This window comes from Condylura cristata, unplaced genomic scaffold (genome assembly GCF_000260355.1).
Source record: "Condylura cristata isolate star-nosed mole 26May11 unplaced genomic scaffold, ConCri1.0 scaffold00014, whole genome shotgun sequence".
NCBI lineage: Eukaryota > Metazoa > Chordata > Mammalia > Eulipotyphla > Talpidae > Condylura > Condylura cristata.
In genome coordinates this window covers 12,336,307-12,363,853 of record NW_004567115.1, presented here as the reverse complement: position 1 = coordinate 12,363,853, position 27,547 = coordinate 12,336,307, and the positions used below count along the sequence as shown (strand labels likewise).

The window sequence follows — 27,547 nt, the reverse complement described above, 5'->3', positions numbered from 1 at the left end:
TCCCCCAAAATGGGTCTCCCACAGTGGCCACATCCCTCCAATCAGAGGGGGTGGACAGGAGAAGGAGAGTATGTCCTCTTCCCAGGCCAGATTTGATTTTCTTGCACCTTGAGAATGGAAAGTAGGCCAGTCTCTTCTTCTCACACCCCCTACTCCCAGGGCTTGCTCTCTTGTCTCCACAAGGGCTCCAGCTGGCCCCAAATAGCATGGCCCATGGAAGATCAAAACTCTCTGTGTCCTTGGAATGAGGTGCCTGCTCCCTCCACCTGTAATCCAGCCTGGTGGCCAAGCCTCTGCTATGCATCCTGAGCAAAATCCCTCCAGCTGAGGCCTTGGCAGTCTCCTCCAGTAGAACACTGCTCCCCATCACCAGCTTGAGGCTCCAGGCAGAGCAGTAGGAGGCAGCTGGGGCCTGGGCCCCCAGCTCCCGCCCCTGCCTTGTTCGACAAGGCCGTGTTGGGCAGCAGTGAGGACCACATTCAATCGACAGCTTAAGATAATCACATGTGTGAGGCACTGGGATAATGACAGCTGAATACCCTGCCACCGTTGCCATAGTGACCAGCCAAGCACTGGTTCCCTCCTTTTTTCTTTCTTGTTTTCTGGGCCTCCTTGTTATGGGGCTGGCTGGTGGGGTGGGGGATGAGTTTGGGAAATGGGAAAGAGGAGGAAGGGGGGAGGGGAGATACAAGAGGGGCAACCCATTATATGCTCTTTAAATACCCCAGCTGGAGGTGCTTTAAATCTCAACAGAGACAGAGAGAAACAGTGTCTTAATCCCCAGCTCCCTGTGAATTATTTAAAGGGATCTTGTCAGAAGGATGAATTTGTCACTGTTGCAATGTCAACAGCAGCAGCAGCTGTCATAATGGCTGAGGACCCCACTCCAGGCTGGGCCTGGTACTGAAAGCTGCTGCCTGGTGGAAGTGACAGTGGCCCCAGGGACCATGCACAAGGAGCCCCCTCCTGAGACACAAGCCTGCAGGGTTTCTCTGGACATGCTGACAGAACAGGGATGTGATAGGATGCAGAGATGCATGCCATCTGGGCCTTGGGCCTGGCCAATCTTCCCCTCTTTTACTATGCCCCCATGATCACTCGTAGTTTTGGGGTCCCTGTGTGATGAGGGCAGCCCTGTCCCAGAGAGAACAAAGCTAACCAGTGCTCATATGGCATTAGACCAGTAGGCACACTCACAGGCGGGTACACACATCACACTTGGGCCACCGCCAGCATCTTCACTTAACACACAGACGCACACATATACACCTAAGTCCGAACACATGCACACATGTATGTGTCCATCAAACACGACACATGCAGGCACACACCAAGACAATCAGACAGGCACAGACAATCAGACAGTTCTCGTTGATCATACATGTCTTGTTTGTGTTTAGAAAGGTTTATTATTTATGCACAGTAAGGCAGAGTTGCGGGGGATGAGAGGATTCACCAGAGACAGAGTAGGGAGCAGAACAGGCAGATCAATGAAGTACACTGCAGAGGGGAGCAGCAGGCAAGACAGGAGAGGTCTGCTGCGCCATGTGGGTCAGCTCCCTGGCTGGGGATGGAACTCAGACCACAGCAGTGGTAGCTCTGAGGTTTAACCCCCAGGCCATCAGGGAGACCCTGTATATTAGAGGGACAATCAAGGACTATAAGGAAAGAGAGGTTTAGCATGTGTCTCTGGAGGGCTGATATTCATAACTGAATTTCAGGGGTTTAAGTTTCACCTTTGACCCACACAACCTGCTAGTGAGGTAGGTACTACTGGTGTCCCTGTACTAGTGGAGGAAACAGGTGAGAGGTGTTTGAAAGCTGGGGTCCATCGCCAGGCCTGGCTGATTTCTGGCCTATGAGTTGAACTGTGCTAAAACATGGCTCACCTTAATGCAAGGGTTCAGAGCTAGCCAAGATGACCGCAGTGCTTCTCCAGCCCAACACACACACACACACACACACACACACACACACACACACACACGACTGACAACCATCCAGCGATAACCTCCCACCTTAGTACAGTATTTGCACTTTGCCACTATCCAGCTTCAAAGGGATTTTGTGGCAACTCTTAGTGAGCACCCTGGGAAACAATGAGTCTGTTCTCCGTATTCTAGCAATTTCCTTAATCTGTGTCCCTCACCCCATCCTGTGTCCTTCTGCTTCCCAGGGAGGGTGTGGATAATTAGGGAATTCATTTCCACTGCCACTGCCCTGTACAAGCCCTTTCAAGTCTCCTGGCTTCCAGAAGCAGTGCCCCACCCCAAGTCAGCCTCCCAGCTCTTTGGCACACTCTATGGGGCCATGGTGACAAATGGGGGGCTATTTCTGTCCTCCCAACCCAGCACATCTGGGAGGTAAATTAAGCATATTGGGAGGTGGGCTGGTGCTCGTGGCTCTCATGGGAGCCATTGAGTACATTGAGTACCTCTCTGCCTTGGTTGGTTGGTGCACTAAATGGTAGATCCCTCTGGGCTTGTAGGAATTTATGCCCCACAGACCACATTTTACATTTTAATTAGCCAACTAGTTTATCTAATATCCCAGCTCTTTCAGGCTTAGGCTGTTGTCTACCTGGAGCTGCATCCTTGGGGTCCAGGCTGAGGGGCAGTTGTGGCTCTTGTCCTATCACAGTGACCGCTGCTCTGTGGACCCTCAGGCATCCCTTGGCCCCTGGGAAGCTGTTGCTGCCTGTGCTCAGTGGGCCTCTTCAGAGAGGCAGCCATCTCTTGGAAGGGTCACTCCTGGTAGGGGAGTGCCGGGAAGCTCCATAATGATCCCTCAGGGGCAGGTAGCAGTGACTGAGTGAAGACAGCAGGCTCCCTCAAAACAAGAGTTAGGGCCCAATGAAATGCAGGCTACCAAAAGCAACCAAAACTTCTGAGCAGCATCAGTTTGTCTCCTTGTGGTCTGAGTTGGTGGTTGAATGTGGTCCAGGCTGACTGGATTACCTGGTTGAGAGAAAGGAGCCCTGGGGATTCCTGGAGCGGCAGAGAGGGCTTGCCAGGACTCTGGCTCAGCCATTTAGTGCATGCACCTGCTGACCAAGGGGCAGGGTTATTTGTCTAAGGTGGAGGAGATCATTTCCACACCTTGATGTGTGATGTGTCAGCCAGGGGTGGATCCTGAGGTTAACATAACAATGATGAAGCCCGTGATGATAGTAATAGAATAATTGACACTCAGTGAATGGTAGTTATGTGCACATATAATGCTGGTTGAGCTCCTTCCATGATCTTTTATCCTCACGACACCCTGTAAGGTAAGTAATACTGTGCAGATGAGGAAACTGAAGCTCAGAAAGTTGTTCCTGGTCATAAATCCTAACTCTCTCGCCTCCTTCCCTCTTACTTTTCCAGTCATTGTTGCTCTTTGGCAGCCTCCCTCCTTCCTGGCTTTCTTGGCAACATGCCAAGCCCACTTTTGCTCAGGAGAATTTTCTCTTGTTCCCTAAGCCTGGAATGCCTCTCTCATGCACCGTTCAATCTGGTGACTCCTGTGTGCCATCAGGTCTTTGCTTAAAAAGACACCTTCCCCATTCTGTGGGGGTGGAGTGGGGAATGGGATCAAAATGGGGGGGGGAGGAGGCTGGGAGGGAAATGCACGGGACTATGGTGGTGGCACAGGGGTGATTTGGTGATGGGAAACCCGCGGGGATTTACAATCGAGATGGAAAAAAAAAATGTGCAAAATGATGTAAAAATAAACTTTGTAAAAAAAAAACAAAAAGACACCTTCCCTGAGAACCCCTGTGCTAGCCGGCACTCTCTGCCCTTACCTGCTCTGTAATGCTGTATAACACCATTTGACTTTTTCTTTTATTCGTTTGCTTGTTCATTTTCAGTTCTGCTCTATAAGACTATGAGGCCCAAAGATTAAGGAACTCTGTCCCTTATTCACTTCTCTATCACTGTATTGCTTGGGAGTGTAGAAGATGCTCAATTCTTTTAATTATTATTATTATTATTATTATTATTATTATTATTATTATTATTATTAATGCAGTAAATGAGCTGGATTTAAAACAAATCAGAAGACCTAATATCTTTTTAGGCTTAATAGAGGCCCAAAAAAACCTATGCCAGTTACTCCTGTCCTCTGTCAGTGTCCAGGGAAGTGTCCCTTCCTGGCAAGCCCTGCAGAAACAGCTAATCCACACCAATTTATAGCAATGTAACATTTTGGTCACTGTCAAGCTTTCCAGGAGGCACAGGCTCTCAGAGTGCTGGTGACTCAGAGGGGAGAGAAAAGCCAGTAGGGTCAGGGGAGGGCTAGACAGGAGAGCTGTGAAGGAAATAGGAGAAGTGGGACTTGGGACTTTGTAGCAGTGCAGGGAGATGCCTACAGTCACAGTTCTTTCCAGAACTCCATGCTTGGAACTATCTCCAGAGGTTTATAGAGGCATCAGCTCACTTCTTTCAACTTCACCATACAGTGGCTCTTCATTTTTGAGGAAGAAATAATTGTATCTTAGCCTGCTCCTCTCTGACTCATCAGACTTGGCTCCAAATGACCTGTGTCTGTTTCCAACATCTAAACCCACCTTGGAGATCAAAGAAGGCGTTAGAGACTCTGAAGGTTGTTTTAGAAATCAGTGTAGATGGATTAGTGGATAGAGTTCATCAAACTGGTTTTGAAGGGGAACAGTATGCTTTAACACACACACACACACAGTCAGATTGCACATAATCAATATGCACTACCCCAATGTCAGCTGCATAATAGACCTACAAGCTCTGACTTCCAACAAGCAGTTTAACAAATCATGATCTTGATCTTGGAGACACCCAGAGGTGTCATTCTACATCAAAGTCGTGATCTGAAAGTCTGAACAAGTACTTTCTAATGGGTGTTATTGTTTTCTTTATTATGCTTATCTCAAGGACAGGTGGTCCATCCGCATCAATAATAGTGCCCTTTCAGAGGCTGTAATATTTGTTCCTTGTGCAAGGCTGCTTTATTTCTTTCTTTCCCAGGGAGAAGTTAGCCTGGTGGCACTGCAGTAAGACCCAAGTGAAGAGCCAGGGACAGAGGAGGCAGAGAAGTTAAGGAACAGACCCTCAGATTTCTCGTTCCCTCAGATTTCTAGTATTTATTGGGGACCAGACACTGGGAATATGGAAAGCCATCCCCCACCCCCGTCTCCGTCCAGGCCACTGAATCTAGTCCATAGGGTCAGAGGGGAGAGAAAAGCCAGGCAGGTAAAGGGAGGGCTAGATAAAAGAGCTGCAAAGGAGATGGGAGAAGCAGGATTTGGAAATATATTCTGGGGTAGTCATAAGGAGGCAAGGGGGGAGGGCAGAGTCCTCAGTTCTTCCTAGACTTCTGGCTGGCATGGACTGGGTGGTCAGTTCATGAACAGAGGTGAGGATCTAGAGGGTTGGCGAGGCTGAGACAGGGAGCACCAGGGGTTTGCTGGGAGGTGTTCACCAGGCATGTGGATGAACAAGTCTGGGGTGCTGGGGAGAGGTCAGTGATATGCCTCATGGTGGTTGCAGTCTAGTGTATGGATGAGCCCACCCCGGATAAAAGTGAGAGAAGAGAGTGGGGGAGCCCTGAGAAATCTGTGGATTTCACTGGTCCCAGATAATACTGAAAAAACAAAAATGCTGTCGCATAATTTATAAAGCTAAATGCATGGAATTATTTGGCTTGTTGAAATGAACCAGTAAATTAGTCACAACATAATTCCCCGTCCTCAAAGAGCTCACAACCATCTCATAAGACTGAAGTTGCACACACATATGAAACAATTAATGAATAGTTTGAAGCAGAGTATTGTCAAATGCTAAATTGTGTGGAATAAGCTCAAGCATGCTTTAAGCATTCAGAAACATGCTAGTTGAATATAAGCTGGGAAGGCATCCTGGAGGGTTTAAGATCTCAGTCTCCTGAAAGGAAGGAACGACAAAGAGAACTTGGCTCTGCTGCCCATCAACTGCCTGGGTGCTGGCCAGTCTGTCCCTTTGGCAGCAAAAGGTCTTGGTCAACATGACCCTTCCTTGGCTTTCAGCAAGGACTGGAACTCTCCAGTTCTGTGTCTTGGAGCTGTTGAGATGGGATGAGGGTGGGATAGACAAGAAGCATTAGTGCAGTCTCAGCAACATCAAGGGACAGAAATGGGCACAGGCTCGGTGTCCAGATGTAAGGGGATGTGGCTCTGGTCTGAACTCTTGCCATCTTTTCCCTGGTTTCTTGTCACTACTTTCTGACCAAAAGAGTGAGCCAGCGCATTAGTCCAGGCATGCGGTAATGCCAGCCTTGGTGCCTGGCCATGGGAATGCAGTAGAGGCCAGAGGAGAAACATTGTTCTGGAAGAAATGACAAATTGTGGCGACACTTTGGGCCTCATAACTGCCTGATTCCGGACTGAAAAATCAAGTGGTCCTTGAATGAGGCCCAAGATTCTGAATCTGTGCTGGGCCATCGTCCTGATTCTATCCGGGCCCTCAGCATCACTGATAGCAATGTTTCTTTGGTTACCTGTCCCCTTGCTAGATGCCAACTTTGCCCCAACTTAGGTATCACTTGTTCATGCACCAAAAAAAGAAAAAAAAACAACTTATTGAGTGAATATTGGTCATTGGATATAAGGATAAAGAGGTGGGAAGGGCATCCCTGTCTGTCAGGGAATGGGTTGGGCAGGGGCCTGAAACCGCCATGGGCATAGTGTTAGTGGATGATAAGCATCATGACAGTATTTTGGGTGTGTTGAGAGTTGAGCTATAGACTAGACCAAGATAACAATGAGTTTCCTATTAAAAACAGTATATTGAGGCATTATTTTGATGTCATAGAATTTACTCATTTTAAGTGTACAAGTCTATGATTTTTAGTACATTTACAGAATTGTGTACATCACCATAATTCCACATTAGAACTTCATCACTCTGAAAAAATTATCATGCCCCATTGCAGTCACTCCTCATTCTCATCTCTGATCCCGTGGAAGTGCTTCTGTGTCTATAGGAGTGCATTTTCTGGACATTGTATGCAACATTGTGGTATATGGAATCATTCACCGACTCACACTTTATATGGTCTGGTTTCTTTCACTTAGCATATTTGAAAGTTTTATCCATATTGTTGCATGTACCAGTATTTCTGTTTTATTTCCAAAAAATATCCCACTGTCTGACCCAAGTTATGAACTTTGACAAAGGGACTTAGGTGCTATGTGAGTATCCACTCGAGAGCTCTGAGAAGGAGGACTTCCCTCAGATCAGCATACAGAAAAGATGAAACTTCCTCCACAAATAAAAACATTCAAGACAAAATTTTTTTTCAAATTTTGTTAGACTTTGAGGCCCTTCACACTCCAGTCCCACTTGGTGAGAATTTCACTCTCAATTAATGGGTATTTCCATCATGCCATGCAAAGTTCCAAGAGGTCCTGCACAGAAAAATCAGATAAGGTTATTGCATTGCCTATGGCCCACGATCTGCAGACCATGATGCCTCCAGGTGCTCTGGGTGTGCATAGAGCTCAGGAGGGAGTGGCTGTAGCTTAAAAACTTTGTGCATGCCTAATTGACCAATAAAAAGCACATCTGAGGTGTGAAAATGCTGGTTAAAGGAGGCATGCAGTTCTAGTTTTGTTAAATAAAACCAAAATTTTTGTTGAGATGGTATCAAATTGCTCTTGATCTAGCTACATTTGAGAATACTTAGCTCCCACACTGTCTCTAGCATAGTGTGTTATCCAACTTTTGCCTTGGACCAAGAAAAAATAAATATCACAGTGTGGTTAATTATTATTTTGGTTATAATGAGTAAGAGTCAATATCTTTTTATGTGTTTAAACATAGTGTCTACTTTTAGTGAACAATTTGTTATCCTTTGCTTAATTTTCTATTTTATTGCTAATTAAAATTCTATTTAAATTCTATTGTATTTTCATTATATGTAAAGATAATTAACACTTTATTTGTGATAAGTTACAAATAGTCTTTTGAATATTTTCCTTTTGATTTTACATATCGCTGTTTCTGTCATAACAATTAAAAAGTTGTAATGAACTGAATTTGTAAATCTATTCATTTATGATTTCACAATCAATTTCTGTAAGTTTTCTCTATGATTTCATCTGAATTTTTAAAAGTTACTTCACATTGTAATATTACATATTCCAGCTGTGCAGCATTAAAAATCAATATCTAAACTACATTAAGTTCACCTCTGAAAATCCAGTTCTATCATTTACCATGCAATTGTCTCCTGTGGTCCAATTTTTCCATCCCCTGCTGCCTTCCTTCTGGTAACCACTAATTTGTTTTATAGTCTAAAATTTTCTTTCTCTGTCTGATTTGTTTCACTAAACAAAAATTGTCTAAGTTCATACATGCTGTTACAAATGTTAGAATTTTACCTTTTTCACAGCTAAGTAGTATTCCATCATTTGTATATATGTTACATCTTCTTTATCTTTTCATCTTTTGATGGGCACATAGGTTGTTTTAGGCTTTGGTTACTATAAATATGCTGCAATGAACATGGGGGTATGTAGGACTCTTCAAATTAGTGATTTTGTTTTCGTTTTGGTAAATACTTAGAAGTGGGATAACTGAAACATGGAGCTTCTATATTTAACTTTTGATACCTGTCCACACCTGCTTTCCATAAATGTGTTTACACCAAAATTCAATCTCACTAACAGTGTGTGAGGCTTTGCTCCACATCCTCTTAAACACTTGATGTTTCTTGTCTTGTGACTATATCATTCTCACAGAAGTGGTATCTCATTTTGATATGCATTTTCCTAATAAGTCATGATGTACATCTTTTCATGTGCCTATTCCCAATCTTATATCTTCTATGGAGAAATGTCTAACTAGGTCTTGTGCCCATTTCATTTGTTGTATGTTATTGAATTTTATGAATTCTTTATATATTTTGGTTCCTAGTTCTCTGTCACTTGTATGATATGAACACCTTTTCTTCCACCACTAAGGTATCTTTTCATATTAATGCATGTTTCTTTCACTGTGAAGAAATTGTTTTTTTGCTTTGATTTAGTCATTTGTTTTTTTTGCTTTTGTTTCCCTTACCAATGTAGTCGCATCCATAAAGCCATCCTTGAAGCCAATGTCACGTATATTTTACCCATTTTCTTCTATGTATTTTATGGTTTCAGGTCCAACACCCCAATCTTTAATTCATTTTGAGTTTATTTGTGTGTGGTGTGAGATAGTGGCCTGATTTCATTATTTTGTATGTGGCTGGTGAGTTTTTCTAGTGCCACACAGTTCTGTTTATTGATCTGTGTGTCTATTATTATTCCAGTATGTGGTTTCACTTTTCATTTTTAAATCTTTGACTCAGGGAGAATTTGTTCTGGAGTAAGGTATGGGGTATGGATGCAAAATTATGTCTTTTTTCCAGATGGCTACCCAGTGATTACAATTTTTAAAAATGATTCTCCTTTTTTCCCCACTGCTTTGAATTTAAGCTAACATTTTAAACATTCAGAAAAACTGCAACTTGGCTTTTAAAACATTTCAACAGTTACACAGTCAGAAAGGCTTGGGCCATGACTCCATTATTTTATCTTTTTAATCTTTTGCTGATCTGATAAGCAAATCTAGTGTTTTATTGTTGTCTCTATGGGAGGAGATAATTATAGAAAGGAACACAGGAGGCAATATGTCAAATGCCCAGAAGTAGAAGCTGAGGAGCTGCCGCTGAATGACCTTCAGAAATCAGTCTGGGGTGGGCAGTGAGCATGACCTTGGGTAATAGAAATTGGATCATCAATGGGAAAGTGGAAGGGTCCTGTAGACACCACAGTTGGTAAAATTCCCCCCTTTTCAGGCACTGGGAAGAGGTCTGCCTAGGGACACAGCATAGCTCAAAACCTGCTTGGGACAGCAGGATTAACGCATGCGTGGTAAGGAGACACCTGTGGTACTTGGGTCAGCAAAATCCATCTGTCTCTGTTCCTTCCCTCTCACACCCGTCCCAAAATGGATTCAGTGAGAACCCAGATATTGCACCAAATATCTGTCCAGTCTTCACCGGTTCTCGCTTACCTAGACTGCTGCAATGACAGTTTTTCTCCTGACACACTTGAGCTGCCCTCCAACCCAGACTTAACTTTGCATAAGAGCAATCTTTTAAAAAAATCAGTGTCTTCATCACCTGTTTTTTCTTCCATAAAAATGATCAAAATTACCCTATTACCCTCAGGATGATTATACCTCCCCTCCCATCAGTCTTGTTCCTGTCACCTCCAGGCAGACTTCATTCCTCAATGGCAGTCGGCCACATTTCCCCGCCACAGGACCTTTGCACTTGTTATTCCTGAACTGAGATGCCCCACCCCTTCTCTGCTCCTCCTTTCCCCAGCAGACACACATTTCTTCTGGCCAACTTCCATTCATCCATCCCCTTTCTGCCTGGAAGGTCTTCCCTGATACTCCTCGTATATCAGGTACAACCCCCTCTCTTGGCACCCTATAATTTTCCTCCTCAGCAGTTAGCACAATTGTAATTATTTAGTTATTTTAATAACCATTTGTCTAATTTCTGTTTCTCTCACTAGATTATAAGCTTCATATTTCTGTATTCCTAGTGGCTAATGGAATGCCTGGCATAAAGTTGGCATTTAGTAAATATTTTTTTCATTGATGAATGGATGAGGTGTAACTATAAAGCAATGAGACTGATTCCTCTTATTATAAACAAATAATGTTGTCCCTCCCTGCTGGGAATGCCATTCCACCCTCATCTCTATTTACCAAAATCTTCCCTTTCTTCAGGCCTCCCAGCTAATTGCCACTTGCTTGGAAATCATTTATACTTCCTCTAGCCTGCTCTGTGTTTTTCCAACCCCTGTAGCACCTGCTGATAGGAAAAGAATGAAATAGGGAAAAAAATGAATGCGAGACTCCATGATGGCCTTTTCCCAAGCAATAGGAGTTATTTTCCTTTCTCTTAATTTCTCTCTATTTTTTCCACTTAGAATTTACAGCAGTATTCCCTCTAATTTGCTTTGATCGCTCCCTTAGGAGCTGTCATGGAATCAGTTAGCTTGGTAGAATTTTATGACTCGAGGTCACCCAGTGTGACTCCTCATTTTACAGACGAGAAAACTGAGGCTCAGAGAGGTTAATGTTTGAAACAATTACCTCTGTTGGATTTTATAATACCAATCAGTGTCATTTTCTAAGATAAATGTTCTCAATATCCCAGCTCCATGAGAGTGTAAATCTTCATTCTGTCTATTTAAAGACCTGCTGGTGGTGACAGTCTCAGTGCTAAGGTGAGCCCTGAAGGCTGAGCTGTCTGTCGTGTTCCCACACAGCAGAGTCACATCAGTCATGGGTGGGTCAAGGACTCTGATGGGGCCCCACCTTAAATGGGCCACAGGCTTCACCTGTGCATTGACAAAGAGGCCCCCTGTGTGTACTGAGACCTTATATAGCCAAGCTAGAATAATGGGTCCCGGGACCTGGTGTGTTTAAACAATTGCAGAACAGCAAAAGAAACCTATCCTTCCCTCAAAGGTCATATTGGGTCAATTGGGAAAATGTTATTTCGAAACAACCAAGGAAAGGGAGAGAGGTTTGAAAATTTGAACTAAAATAACTGTCAGCAACTTCTCCTTAATATATTTGCTTTCTGATTCCAAAAAACCAGGCAAGCAGAACATAACTTTAGCAAATACATTTAAATAGAACATAATACAGCCTTTAAAATTGAATAAAAAGTGGTTCCTGGGCTTCTAGAGAATCGATAATAAATTAAACTAAGTCCAGTTGAGCTTTAACAACAAGCCAGATTCTGGGAGGAGCTCCTCAAAGACTCCAGGCTGGGCCCTCCCTGGTGGCACAGCGGGTTAAAGCACAGCACTAAGAGTCTAAAGCCACTGCAGCGTGAGTTCGATCCCTGCCCTCAATGTGACCCACATGGCGCGGCAGACCTCTCCTGACTGCCTGCTGCTCCCCTCAGCAGTGTACTTTGTCAGTCGTCTTGTTCTGCTCCCCTCTCTGTCTCTGGTGAAGCCTCTCACCGCCCCTGCACCTCTGGCCTATACCCCAGTTTTGTATGCATAAATACATAAATTAAAAAGAAAAAAACAGACTCTAGGCTGGAGAGGGATGCTTGGGGTGCTGAATGGGTCTGGGAGGAGAAGGAGGGGCTATGGATAGACTCCAGTCAGGTGCTTCCATGGCCCACCAGCCACAGGAGTGGTTGTGAGGCTGCTTTTCAGGCCTGGATGCTCAGGGCCAGCTGTTGATGTCTTTTTACCCCTGCACCATGCCCTGACACAGGTTGGAAGAGCAGCTTTACCTCTGCTCTCCTGTTCCTACAGGAGTTTAATTTGTGTGTGAAACCACTGGAGTGTATTTCCCATGTACCTATGACTGGCTTTTAACTCTTTTCATGAAAAATTCTAGTTTATACATTTCAATTTCACACTGTGAATAAGCAGTTAGCACAGCTCTAAAGAAATAGGTATTATTTGGTAACGTTATCACCACTGCTAAGTAGTCAGGGATCTTAATCCATTTTCTCTTTTCACTTGAAGTTGAGTTCTGCTGCCCTTTCTTTTCTTCTTTAACAAACACAATGAAACCTCCTGCAATGCCCCTAGTTCTTGGGAACTGGGACCTGAGAGTCCCCCAGTGTGGGTTGCTATATCCTTTTCCAGCACAAGGAAGAAAGAACAGCCCAGCAATTCTTCCTAGGCTTCTGGTCAGAGTGGCTCAGTTACAAAAGGCATGCTTTTATGGATATCCCTCCCTGCATTGCCTGTTCCTGAAATAAGTTATGAGATGAATTTTTTTTCATTCAAAGCACTTCTATCTCCTCTCCTTCTCACCTCTTTTTTGAGTCACACAACCACAGATGAATTGCTTGCTATCCTTTCATCAGTAAATTGGAGATAATAATATCTAGTTCTCAAAATTGTTCAGAAGATTGGGAGCTTTCACCTAAATGCTCCAGTCCTCCTCTTTTCCTAATCTATAGGACTGCTAAAAATGAGTACTCTTTTTTTTCCAACATGATCATGATTTCCTTTCCTTTATTAAGAAACTTTTGCCTTCCCAAAGTAACACCCTCCAACTTTCTTTCCCATCATGTATTTTTTCGCTTGAAATTTGCACACAATGTAATTTAATTTGGTTCATTAAGGATCTCTCTTAGCCATCTCTACTCTTAACCACTTTTACAGTCTAGCTTTTTAAAGAGAACTTGATGCTATAAAACAAAAGTTTATTGAAAAATCCGAAAAGCTTTGCATTCGTATGCTTTGCAGAGATATGAAAATAATTTGCCATAGTAAAGACATTAGGGTCAGAAATGAAGATTTCCAAGTTGGGGATTTCAGTAGCCCGACTCCTAGTCCACAGAGTGGTTCCTGAAAGTAGAGGTTATGACACTGAGAAAGAAAGTCCCTGCTACCGTGTGGGGCTTAGAACTGCTGGTTGTCCCACAGATGTCTCAACATGTAAGTTGTAGGTCTGATGAAAGAATGTTTTCTAGAATGAAGTATTATATTTCTGGGTGGTTTTCAGAGAAATGTTCTGATATCTTCTCATAAGAGATCTTTAAAAGCAAGTTAGGGTTATGTGTGTTAATATTTGAAGTCAAGCAGCTGAACTGGTGAGCTCCTAGGGCCCCCCTAGTGCCAGGCTTCTTCTCTGTTCTACCACTGTCTTCTCACTCTCTATTTTATATTTTTGCATGCTTGTGCCTGTGGCCTGCTTGATACAGTGGGAAGAAGTCAGTGGCTACGATGAAAACCTGAACACCATTCGCACCTACCAGGTGTGCAACGTCTTTGAGCCCAACCAGAACAACTGGCTGCTCACCACCTTCATCAACCGGCGGGGGGCCCATCGCATCTACACAGAGATGCGCTTCACTGTGAGAGACTGCAGCAGCCTCCCCAACGTCCCAGGCTCCTGCAAGGAGACCTTCAACTTGTACTACTATGAGACTGACTCAGTCATTGCCACCAAGAAATCTGCCTTCTGGTCTGAGGCCCCCTACCTCAAAGTAGACACCATTGCTGCAGATGAGAGCTTCTCCCAGGTGGACTTTGGTGGAAGGTTGATGAAGGTTAACACAGAAGTCAGGAGCTTTGGGCCCCTTACCCGGAATGGTTTTTACCTCGCTTTCCAGGATTATGGCGCCTGCATGTCTCTCCTTTCTGTCCGTGTCTTCTTCAAAAAGTGTCCCAGCATTGTGCAAAATTTTGCGGTGTTCCCAGAGACCATGACAGGGGCAGAAAGCACCTCCCTGGTGATTGCTCGGGGCACGTGCATACCCAATGCAGAGGAAGTGGATGCGCCTATCAAACTCTACTGCAACGGGGATGGGGAGTGGATGGTACCCATCGGGCGCTGCACCTGCAAGCCTGGCTATGAGCCTGAGAACAGCGTGGCCTGCAAGGGTAAGCCATGGGGACTCTTGAGGCGTCTGTTTCCTGCCCCTTTGGGACAGAGATGAGTCTGCAAGGTTTTGCCCTCTTCTAGCTCTGAATTCTACAGGACCAGAAAGCATAATGGCTTATTATAAAACTCTGGGAACTTCTATCCTCAATGCTAAACCTGATGATTTTCCAGTTGTATCCAACCAGAATGTCTGTACTCATGGTGGAGGTATATGTGATAAGATAGGGGAGATTCCAAATGGTGAGGAATCACTGACTTTCTCTCTCTCTCTCTCTCTCTCTCTCTCTCTCTCACACACACACACACACACACACACACCTGCATCATGTGTCTAGCCCCATGCTTGGAGACATGGAGAATTTGGGTTGTCATGGACAATTCATTCAAGGGTAATTGAGAAGTGAATGAATTTGGAAAATATTTTAGTTCATTTGAGTCCAGCTCCCACAGCACTCAACTTGGTACTGAATTCATGTAGCTCATTAACTCAAAGCCCTCTGGCTTGGCTGTGTTCCTCCAGGGGCTCAGTGCCAGGTCCTGGGGCAGGGATGGGACCCTGATTTAGTGTGGTCTGGAAGGAGATGAAGCTATTGGAATGGAGGTGGGGCTGTTTTATTACCTTTGTTTCTGAATGATGCAGAACGATGAAGACTTTGTGGTTTAGGGTGTCGGTGTCAGGGTACTACATGCTCACAATGACTCTCCTTGGCCCTAGAGAGTGCATGCCCAGTGAATGGCTATTAATGTGCTGAGCTGCCTTGAGCCTCTGACTTCTCTTGAAATTAATAGAAGGGTTTAGAAGACCTGCCGCTTATCTCTTGCCTAGTTGCATGGAAGCTGAGCATGGGGGAATCCGGAGTTGGGAAAGGAAAGACTGCTTTCTTTTATTCTGATTTACTAGTGCCTTTCAGAGTCTTTCAAGATGAGGTCCCACATGGACCTCAGAAATCACCACCTTGGCACTAACTTATCACTTGGCCGCTGCCAGTCCTTTGGCGATAGCTTGGAGTTTCAGGGCTGTATTAGCTCCTGTGTTGTGAGTTGCATGCCAGCTGTCTTCACTGTTGTCATCCCCACCCTGCCGAGTGCCTGACCACCCCTTCTTAACATGCTCCCTAACACCTGCACGCTAAGCACCAGACACATGATTGCTAATGCTCATAGCTCTGCGATCCTTTGGACTCAGCTAATTGCCTGGGCTGGGGAACTTGCACAGCCTTTCTGAGCCCTGCTGAGAACAGAGAGCATGCCTTTGTGTCTTTATTGGATTTCTTGGTTATGGTACCCGTGATGGATGGTGTGGAAACAGAAGGGAGAAAGTGCCAGATCAAGTGATGAATCAACACAGACAGTTTTAAAACCAGCCAGGCCAGGTCCCACTGTGCTCCTCTTTGTCCCATTGGTTGGGGGTGGGAACAGGAGGCACCCTCTTTGGCACAAGTCAGGATCTGAGTGGGGACCAGTGCTCCAGGCTGAGTTCTTAAAGGCACAGGTGTGGCCTCTGCCAGGCATACTTGCAGCAAAGCGGGTGATTTCTCCAGGCTTCAAAGGGCTGTACTTGCACTTGCTGGCTGGGGCCCGCTTATTTTTCTCATTATTTCCTGAGTAGAACGGCAGGAACCAGGGAAAGCATTGATTGGTTCTGATTTAATTGGGACTCTGGGAACAGGCGCTTGTTGCTTTAGACTAATTGGAACTTTTCTTTTTTTGAGTTCTGTGTCCTTGCTGCTTGTCGGTCACCTTCTGTGACTGGCCTAGGTGGAGGGCTGTGGGGACAGACATATAAACCCAAGTGGTTTCTAACCATTCTCTCATCCACACCAAACTCTTCTTAGCTCCGGTGGACATTCCTCAACTACAGGTACTGTGAACCTGGCTGAACATTATATACTGCTTCTTGACACCTCACTGGAGGGTGCAGGAAGTGGGGAGCCCAGATAGGACACCATCACTTTATCATTTCAGAGGCAAAGGCAGCAATATTTTGAGAGTGGTGGGTGGCAGGCAGGTGGCCTCATGGGTCCTGCAGTCTTAGAAGGGCAAGGAGCCCCTCTTCACCTATTTCAAGAGCTTAAGCTAATTCGTTGCTTTTGGTTTTGCTGATAATTGGGCCTTGATGACTGAACCAGATTTCCCTCCCAGGGTTCACAGAAGGCTGTCCGAGGGGAGGCGGATGTCTTGGGCATGGAAGGAGACTCTACAATCTTTGGTGGTTATGGACAGTGCATGTGGATAGATTTGTGGGTCCCGGTAACTTGTCTCTAAAGGAAGTTACCCCACTGTATTTGGGTGCTTGTGTCATGCTGCCAGGCCCTGTGCCCCTTAACAGCACTGCTGGGTGGCCTGCCTAGGACAACCCATTCTCATGAGACCAGGCTTATGGATAATGGTGGGTGGCCTAGAATTGTGGGTGGGAAACTGAGTCTCCGTCAGCAAGATAAGCTACTCCTAGCACAGCCCTAAGAATGGATATCCTGGAGACTGTTTGGCAAAGCCTGGATGGCTCTGTGAATTCACACGATGGTATTGACCTATACATTTTCTATCCTGGATATTTGAATCTTTTGTCTTTCCATGTGTGGAATCTATAGGGTAGTAGAAAGTATATTATTTTTCTGATAGGACAGATTTTCACAAATCTTATTCTCCTGACTTTTGCTTTGCATTACTAATCACTTTTCTGGCCAAGTCAAAGTGACCAGCTGCTTGGTTGTGCAGAAGCACTTGGAGACCAGTTAGGCAGCTCAGCCAGCAAAGAGTGGTATTGGCCTAGAGTTGCTCCACTTGTGTGTCTGGGGGTCGGGGGAAGTGGGAGCGGCAAGAGGAGGGGCAAGCAGTAGGAACCCTGGGGAGACTTGTGTGCTAAGATGTACTGTTAGTGTTAAGGGGAGGGATGTCCTAAAGGAACTCTGCAGAGTTTGGTGGACTCCACCCCTACTCCAGCTTTCTGGACTCCACCCCCCTATTCCAGTGATTGGAAACTACAACTCCCAGCAGTACCAAGGAGAGACCTGTGAGGACCCAAGGGCGGAGCTAAGCAGGTATTCTGGGACTTTGGGGGATAAATAGAGAGCGGTTTTTCAATGGTTGCTCTGGAGAGGTAATGGCTCTCTAGTTCTGGCAGTGACTCTCAGGACCCCGTGCCTGGGGGCTGTCAGTTTGTTACCAGAGCTTCAAGACAGCCGAGCTGGGAAGATATTCTAGTTACCTTCTATCTCTCTCTTTCCCTGGGTTGTTCCTTTTCCTTTCCCCTTTTGTAAATAAACCCATTATTGACCCTTTAGTGTGTGCCTGCAAAACAACTGAATTTTAGGCACAAGGGTGAGGACCCACAGACAGGCAGCCCAGTTTACACTGGGGTGCCCTGTAACATTAGCAGCTCACACACTCTCCAGGACTCTTTACAGCCCATAGCCTGCTCTCGACCCGTCTTCCTGCATTCATGGTTATCCCGATCAGGCAGGACCCAGCAACCTGCTGACCCCAACAGTGACTCTGACCTCATCATGCACTTGCCTCTGTGAAATTGTTAATTGCTAGGAAAATGATCCATCTGCTCCATCTTCAAATTTAATGCTATACTATAATGGCTTAATGAGAAATCATGCTCTGTCTTTACCCACCCCTATGCCTTCCCTGTTAGGTTGATGACTAAGTTGATAATATATGTGGATGGTTGCAGTATACTGTCCCTGGGCCAGGGAGGCCAAATTTTCCTCCCAGCCTGCACTTCCTGGGCTGTGAAGCCTAAACTATTGTATCAGCTGAGGTTGGACTAGGTGGAGAATGTCTGGGTTGGGACACACAGTTTCTAGTGGGGACCTGACACCCACAGGCCCCTTATTTGTCTGCTAGAAGCTAGGGGGCTGCAGTGTCCCTTGTGGGTGCACAAGGAGGGGACAGCTTCTGGCTTTCAGATCTTTGCTGAAACAATATATCCATGGAGCTTGAATCTGTTCTGCTCTTGCATGTGCTCCTTGAGGGCCGAGTCAACCTCCCGGGCCTTAGGCCCTGGAGCTTCCAGAAGGAAGCCTGACACTCTAACCAGTCAGAACTCAGAAAATGGTCACGGTGTGCCTAACTAACCCTTCCTGTTCTCCTCCCTTGCTCCTAACTTGTGGGTGTCCTAGTTGCTCTTGGTTCTCCACTGTTGGGGGCACATGCCAACCCATGGTGCCAAGCTTTTCTATTGCTGCTATTACTCTAAGGGCATAGAGGTAGGTGAAAAGTGAAAGGGTATGTCTGGGTGAGACCTAACCCAGAGACATCTGTGTAACTGGAGTTAAGAGAAATGGGATCCAGGGGAGACCACTGAAGGTATCTTTGGGCTTGTGGACTTTTGGAAAGAAAGTCTGGTTTTCTGAATAGTTTTTGGGTAGTCCTTTTCCACTGACAGTCTTGTTTTCTTTGTGTACTTCTCAGGGTGTATGAAAATCAAGTGTGGTAATGAATAGGAGAATTCTTTCTAAGCCATGCCATGCCATAGATAGCCAAGTGTCATTGGCCGTGAGCCCTGAGGCACCCTCCCCTCCTCTGGTTGTAGAGAAATAAAAGCCCAGAAAAGTATGGTACCCCCGCCCAGAGACACAGGTCACCAGGACTCAGAACTCACCGCCTTGCTGTACTTCCCAGGCTCCCAGACCACTGAACAGTGGGCAGGATGTCAGAACACCAGTGTGACCCACTGTCCCCCAACAGTTCAATGGGTTATTAAAATCATGTTTAAAGGTGTGGCTCAAGCAGCCCGTGAGGCAGGTGGCCTAGGCAGGGAGCCTGAGAGAGGTGGAAGTTCAAGGTGGGAGAGATGAATGACTCTTTAAGCCTACAAGAGAATGGTATTCTGAAATAGCCATTCTTGATCCCAAAATGGTCATGAGATCCCCCCGGGAAAGATTTTATAAGATGACCTCCTTAGGGGCTCCCTTTCTTAGATTGTGTGTTCCAGGCCCAGGACAAGAACCTTGGGTGCAAACTGTGGACTGGGGTTACCTCTGTAGCTAGGGACCAGAGAAGCTGCCCTGCAGTTTGTGAATTTGTAGAAAAGATGGAATGAGCATCTGCAGGGGATGGGAGAAGTCTGGGAAAGGGCATCAGAAGCAGGCTCGAGGCAGGGGTCCTGGGCACAAGGTCTACAAGGCAGCAGGTGTGTCACTGCTCTGTGAATAGAAGTGGGGGCTTGGGAGGCCACACAAGGCCCTGGTGAGGCCCTGGAACATACCCGAGCTGCTAGAAAGCCTAAGAAAGGCTCTGAGCAGAGAGGAGGCAGTAAGTTGAGCAAGGACTGTTGGGGGGTTGCAGCATTCTCACTAGCTGCTCACTCGGGGCTCTCAGAACAACTTGTCCTCAAGGATACCCTCAAATCCGCCCATGTTGGATTCCCATGCCCCACTTAGGGCCTGCCAACCAGGGCTAGGGCTGGGGCTTGCTGTCCTGGAATTGAGGATTTATACCACATTTCCAGGCGGGTCCCAGGACACACAGACCATTTGCACTCTGGAGGTGGGCAGGTCTTCATTGCTCCTAGAGAGAGAGCAGTTCTTGCTCCATCCCATCCATATTCCCATTTAGTGCCTTTCCTGCTCTCTACTTATGTGTGGAAACCACAAGTTAGGGCCACAAACCTCCTGGGCTTGCCCTTGTCAGGTCTCCACCATGGTGCCCAGACACTTCCCGGCCGTCTCCCCAGAGGCCGCTTCCTTCCCAGCTTCTCCTCCATTCCTCCACTGTCTCCAAATGGGGACATATTTCCTTGGTTACATGTAAATGCCTTCGTGCCTGGAGACCCAAGGGACATTTTGAACCTTTCAACAGTTTCGTCGCCTTTGTCAACTTGAGCAGCTGAGATGAGCCAATTTACAAGCCTGGGGGATTTGAGACGGAAAATCTGCAGGATTCGAAGGTGGAGAAAAATGTGCCTAATTGAGCTCCTCTTGGAAAAATAGGTTTCTGGGGTCTATTTTCATTTCCCTTAGGGTCTCTGTTCCCAGCTCTGGGGCTCTCCTGGCCTTCTGGGTGCTGAAAGAGAAGAGGGGTGCCATAGTAGTATGTGTGCATGTGCACATGTGTGGCTTCCACGCTGGCAGCCTCATTCAAAGGCACTCAGGAAACCTTGATGTCTTCTCTGGTCCACCAGTCACTGGCTGATGAGTGAGAGGAAGGCCACAGCCGAGGCAGCCTCTTCTCAAGCTCCAGGGAAACCAGATTTGCTCAGGGCTGGGGGAGTCCAAGGTCATTAACCACAGTCCTGTAAAATGAGCTTCATAATGGCATTTCCCAATAAGCCACTTCATTTAGAAACATCTTGGGCCTCTGGTCCCCACGGTGGCCCTGCCCCATACCCCTCAGAGAGGACTGTGGTATAATTGGCTGAATGTAATGGGCTGTGGCACTGGCATGAGCAACAGCAAGCAGAGCTGGAAGCTGCCCTTCTGCCACAGGGATTCTCCTAACCGGGCACCAGTGCCCGCTCTGCGACCCTGGTGGTGAGCTGGAGGGGAGGGGAGCACTGGGCCCCAACCACCTGATACCCTGCACTCCCTGTTCTGCCTTTGAAAGACAGGTTAGAAGTGTCCCGATCCTGGTGCTGACCAAACACTCCCAGTCAGTGCTAGAGTCTCTGAGAATGATGGGACAATGACCCATCATTGAGGCCTGAGTGGAAGTTCAGCATGTCACAGAGGGTATCAGAGATGACGATGAAGGCACTGTCTGGCTATTACTGAGGTGGTGCGGGTAGGCTTCAAGTGCAACTCATCCTGTACCACCCTCAGCCTTGATGAGTTGCCTGTAGACACTGAAGCTGCCTGAGCTGGGATGGGAATGTGGAATATGCCAGGAGACCATTCATTCTGACAACTCATTTAGCCATAGACAAAGAGCATCCAGAGGCATTTCTGGGAACCTGCCTAGGGAACCCCAGTTACTGTCAGAGCCAGGATTAAAGCCCAGGTTAGAGGAGCACCTTTGCTTCTGAGACTGCGTTTTGTTGAAATCAACAGTTTTTAGAAGCACATAGGTTTTCAGGAATGCAGCCACTTCCAGCTGTCCTCTTGTGGATCCTGTCTTGTCCCTTGTTCTTGGGGCTTGGGTGCTCTCTGGAGCCACGTTCTCTGATTATACATCTCCGGGTTATATAGCCAGGGCGCTCCATATCTCTTGGCATCACCTTCTATTGAACCTCTCTTGAGGCAGCACCGTGTCTCTCTCATGTCTGAGAGAGCTCAGACATGTTGTGGTACTCATAAGTCATCCAGAGGGGGGTCTCAGGGCGAGTCCATGGTCGTGGGAAGTATGAGTGTTAGGACCTTGTGTCTACAGAAAGGGACAGACAGAAAGGGCAGGCTGTGACTGGAGGCTTGTAGTAGCACTCAAGTCTAGCTCAAGGGAAGCCTGGGCATCTGGGGGCTGAATCCCAGCTGTGGTCAGACTGATCCCCTTTTCCTTCTGTCCACATCTCTCTCTCTGGAGCCAGACAGTCCCTTTCTGAAGAACTTGAGTATAGACATCTCCACAAGCTTCTTGGCCTGAAGGGGAAATGCCATTTTTGCGTTTGAAGCCTGGAGCAGGAACGTGATAGTGGATCAGAGACTGCCTGGACTAGGTCCTTCAGTTCTGGGGAGCTCTGACAGTCTGAGTTCTGTTTCATTGGTTGTGGCCACTGAAAAGCTGTTGTTGGTGCCCTAATGCTCTGAACCTCAGTTCTTCTGATTGGGGTAAGGAAGACAGATGAGGCAGTTCAAGGCTTTTGCCTATGGAGAGATAATATATCCCACACAGGGGCAAACCACCTGCAACAAACCTTATTTTGTCAACAGGCTTTTGATAGGGTCATTGAGAGAAAGTTCTCTGCCTGTAGATGTCCTCCCTATACTTTCTGGCTGAGCTTAAGAGCTTGAGTTCCATTTACCTGCATGGCAGTCTAACTCCCACTAATTTTATTTTATTTTTTTAAGGATTTATTTGATTTATTTATTTATGCATACAGAACTAGGGTACAGGCCAGAAGTGTAGGGGCAGTGAGAGGCTTCACCAGAGACAGAGTGGGGGCAGAACAGGCCGACTGAGGGGAGCAACAGACGGGTCAGAAGAGGTCTGCCACGCCGTGTGGGTCACCTCCGGGGCTGGGGATCAAATTCATGTTGAAGTGGCTTTAGCTTCTTAGTGCTGTGCTTTAACCCACTGCTCCACCAGGATGGGCCACTCTCTCACTTATTTTTAAAAGCCAGTCAATGGGAGCAGGGCATGCAAATCCTGGAGAGGAGTAGAGTATGCAAGAGGATGTGGGAATGTGCTCTGGGCCCTAGAAACTACCCCACGGACAGAGAGCATCCCCCTTCCTGCGTGCACATTCTGGAAAAAATCAGCAGGCTAGCGAGGTGGGTAAGGGGAAAGAGGTACTCAGAACTCTTCTTGAGATCACAGGCCAGGGAGAAGCAAACTCAGTCTTAGCAAGGATTTTCACTGTGTGCTGTAAACTCAGTTATGAGAATGGCTGGACCACAAAGTGGACCCTTTGGTTTCTGACTTATCCCTCCCACTCTTGGGACCCATGTTTCCAGGTACTTGGTCTTGGGGTGTGACCTTTGGGAACCTGCTCTGGGCATTTCCTTGCTGGTATGGGCAATCATGTCCTCCCCTTCACACTTATTCCTCAGTCACATTGGAGTCTACTCTTGAGTTCATGTAGTGGTCTATGGGCTCATTGCTTCTTTTAGAACTTATTGGGCAATTTACTAATGCCAGATTCCTTATACTCGCCTACTCAGAATGATTAATTTTACTTCTAGAATATGATGCTTTCTTTGCTCTTAGAAAGTGCTCAGAACGTTCAGCAGACAGGGGACCGTGAGTAGTCCTGTTCCCCTGGAGAACTCCATGGAACATGGTCTCTCCCATTAGATAAGACCTAGACAGACAGTGAGTCCAGCCAGCAGCTGACACCTAGTTTACTCTCCCACAGTGATTCCCCATCTGCAGTTAGACACCTCCAGTGGTCAGACATCAGCCTTTTGGAGGCAGCCTGGATAATCCCTGAGCCCTTCTTCTCAATGTGGAATTGACTCAGGGACCTATTACTCAAGTCCATCCACTCCATAAGGTGATCTTTATTTATTATTATAAAACAGTGTTGGGGATAGGTAAAACACATTATATATATATATCCTACCCTTGTCAGGGCCCCTCACAGTTACTCTGTTTAATATTCTCTTACAGAGCCTATGCCTGACACTCAGGGAGTAGCGATTTCTTTCCCCTTTGCATAGGGGTTCACTACCCTTGTATTTTGCATTTGGTGAGAGGGTTTTTTGCACACAAGACCCCTCCCTGTTCTCACTTAGCAATGGGGGTTAACAGCAGTTTGGTTGTATTATGTTCTTTCCAATGATTGTATGTTATTCCTTTGGATGGGTCTACCTTTATTTAATTATCTCTCATTTTCATACTTTTAGCTTGCTTCTTGTCTTTTGTTATTTCTAAATTATGTTCCAACAAATATCCTTATGCTTTCATCTTTGCACTTATGTGTGACTGTATTTGTATTGCAAACTCATTAATTAATTTATTCAATGAATATTTATTGAGGACATTCTATGTGCGAAGCACTTTTCTAAAAGCTAAGAATGCAACAAATTCTTAGAAGTAAAAATGCTGAATCAGAGTATATAAATGTTTAATTTTGATAGATGTTTTCAAATAATTCTCCAAAAGAGGCATTTTCTTCAACTTTTGCTTCTCTGAACAAAGCATGAAAGTTCTTATTCCCCATGCCTTTGATATCTTATTAAATATCAATCATTTTTATCTTTGCCAGTCTGATAGGTGAAAATTGTCACCCCATTGTGGCTTCAGTTTGCATTTTTCTGCAGTGGAGCTTAAAGATGGCAAAATTCCATAAATTTCCCTCCTGGGGACCTAAAAAACAACTTTCCTATGAGCACATTATTAAATAGAGTGAGTTTGTGTGTTGTAGACAGTTTGTAGTCTGCCCACACCATGCCACTCTCTATGCCTCCCTTTCCTCTATTCTATCCTGCCATGCCTGTGCCCCCCCTCAACTGCCCTTCATCCCACCCTTTCTGTGTTCTTTGCCATTCTCTAGCATCAGGACATTTGAGCACCAATTTCAGTGTCTCCCAGGATGGGGGTAGGTGAAAGGTCCAGAGATGGGAGAGGGCCAGAGCAGACACTGATGCTGCAGGGTCCAGCCATCCCCCTAGCCCAATCTCAGGAACCTACTTCGTTTGGTTTGGAGAAAGCCCACCTGGCTTTTCCCATCCTTTTACTCCCATCCCAGGGCCTGTCCTGGGCTCTCTGCTCACTCTTTTGCAAACTCTGCTGCCCATATACCTTTGGTCTCCCACTCTTTGACCCAGTCTCTCCATTCCCTTTAACTCTCCCAACTTGCTTCTGGGGCATCTTGATCTCTTGATGACCGTCCTCCACTCACCCATCCAGAGTCACCATCCCTTAAACCTCACTTCTTCCAGCCTCCTAGTCATTTCTTTTGTACTAATCCACCCACACCAGACTTGCCGCTCCTTCCCGACAACCCTGGCCAGGATTCTGTGTGCCAAGACAAAGCATGTACCCCTCCTTGCGCTGCTCTGAAGCCCAGGTCCTGCTCAGCCAGTGAATGTGTGTTTAGGCCCAGGATGCTGATTGCTTCAACAGACATCTCTTTTGATTTTTATTTTCAACACTGCAATGGTTATTTTTTTTGGGGGGTGGGGGTGGGGCTTGTACTTCCCACCTCTCTTACTTGCCACCATTTCCCTCTCCCCTTCTCTCTACTTCCCTCCTCTCTCCACACCTTTCTCCACTGTCCTCTCCCCTTCTATTTCTTTAAAATAAATATATTCATGTTAAAATGTGAGTAAACGAAAAGTAGTAACTTAAGAACCCGGCATGTAGATTCAGTAAAAAGCAATAAAGATATCTGCAAAGGACTGCTGCTGTTGGTTGCTGACTTGCCCACTTGCCTGGGTTACCTGGGCTGGGACAGCAGCCCATCAAGCACTCATCAAGGCAGTGTCACATTTTCTTGTCAGATCGTGGTGGTGGCTATAACCTGGGTATGAAGCAAACTTTACTAGAAGAGATTCCAGTTTGCATTGAGGAGCTGATACAGCGAGGGGATCATTTCTAGCACACTTACTAGATACCAGATGCTCTGCCAAATTCCTTTCCTGTGTTATCTCTTAAATCCTCATAATAGCTCTATGAGGCACCTACGATTATCATCCTCATTTTTCAGTTGAAGATGCTGAGGCATAGAGAAGCTAAGTAGCTTTGCCAAGGTCACGCAGCATAGGACTCTGAGGCCCCCTTGCTAACTGCTCTTCTCTACTGTTTCCCCAGCTCAAGAAGGGTGAGATTCCCTGAGGGATAGATGAGTGACATGTGACGTGACCTGGGGCTTCGGTATCTCCTTTGGACTAAGATTTAAGTCTTCACTAAGGTACCCAGAGGAAAGCCATCAGAGTTTGACATGTATTTCCCCTTGGTTAGGGATGAGCTGTGCTTCTTGGGGAAAGCCAGCACCAGCACCTCCATCCTCCGCCGGCTGTCTCTCACTCTTCTGTGTCCTCATAGGCAGGCTTGCTCCAGATGATTCTTTGTGCCCTAGTAGTTAACTCTGTGATATCTATTACATGAGAACAAAGCAAAATGCACTGAAAACAAAACTTGTGGAAGCAGGGCTTGAGCTCAGGAGGGAGAAAGGGTTTGCATTAGGATGTGTAGGTAGACAGCCCAGCAGCAAGGAGTAGCCTAAGCACCGAAGAAACCAGGCAGGAGCTGAGTGCATTGGCTGATAAGGCCTGTACTTGCAGAGGTGATGATGACAGCGCCAGATGGAGGAAGTAACCAGTGATGGCAAAGACCCTGTCTGTCTGTCTGTTGTCCAATCTAGTGACAGGTTGTGCGCAGACACACACATATACATACACACAGAGAGAGAGAAAAAAATCAACAGAATGGATCATGAATCCCTTTCACTAAAAGTTGGTGATAAAGTCTCACTTTGACAGAGGACATAAGGTCAGTGTGATGTGTGTATTTCAAGTGGAAAATGACAATCTGCTCTTTGCACAAGATGGATAGAACTTCTCATGGAAACTGTATGGAATATGCAAGAACTCTGCCAATTCATGAACTTGGCAAAAATTCTCCTGTTCTGGGAATAGGCGATTTCAGGGTTTCTGTTTGGTTTTGAGGTCTGCACACACATGCCTGTGTTCATCTGAATGTGGAGGCCCTTGTGACTTTGGACTATTCTTTTCTTACCAATTCTGTTTGTCTTGCCCTCTGCCTCTTTGGCCAAATTTATATCCCTGTTTTCTTTTTTCTTTTTTACTCCATTTATTCTATTTTCTTGTCTGTCTTCCCTCTGGACTGGATTCAAAAAGAGAAAAAAGAGAAACACATTTCATTGGTAGAATTTTAATGAATGGATGACTATTTCCCTTCATTGTTTTTTATTTTTTTCCCTAGGAAACTGTTTAGATGCAAATTGCAATACACCAGGATTCCTTCAGAAAGAAAATAATAACAGGAAATCAATATTTACCATTGAAATCAATTTAAATATTACACATCATTTTTGTCATCAAAATTTTAATATATAATTAAACATGTTGATAATAAGATCATTCATTAAAAAGAACAATAGTTTCTTTAAGTGTCTTTGTAGAATGTTGTGCTGCTTTGTGCTTATTTATTTTTCCGAGCATTCTGTACCTCTTTGACATTCTTTAGCCCCATTCTTGATTCTTCTCAGTTTAAAAAAATTTCTCCAAGTTCTTTTAATTGCATTTTTTTTTCTTTATTGCTGTGGCGTTGCTTTATAACAGGGAAACGTGTAAGTTCCCTCTTTAGGTGTAGCTCATCATACCACATCCACCACCAAAGCACCGAGAAATCCTCCATGATACCTTTTAATCCAACTAGCAGTGAAGCATCAGTAACTGAGCTTGGCCATTGTTGAATGTATCACATCTAAACAGGGTGTCTGGCTCAACCTTTCAGGTCAGCTGTGCCCCTTCCGCTTTGTGTTTGTGTGTACCTGCCTGCCTATCCTGCCCTCCTTTTTTTTTTTATTTTCTTTTTAAAGATTTATTTATTTATGCATGTAGAACCGG

The 27,547-nt window shown here is 45.7% G+C and overlaps 1 protein-coding gene across 3 annotated transcripts in view; it reads left to right on the top strand.

The window, feature by feature from the left end:
* The window catches only part of EPHB1 (EPH receptor B1), a 416,952-nt gene that overhangs the window by 129,166 nt on the left and 260,239 nt on the right, over window positions 1-27,547 (top strand). For 2 of the 3 annotated variants that reach the window (XM_012724944.1, XM_004682182.1), the window contains exon 3: window positions 13,726-14,407. The exons of the other annotated variant lie outside the window; for it this stretch is intronic. In XM_012724944.1, the coding sequence (XP_012580398.1) occupies window positions 13,726-14,407 (682 nt within the window). The remainder of the gene's footprint in view (window positions 1-13,725; window positions 14,408-27,547) is intronic. 3 annotated transcript variants of the gene reach the window in all.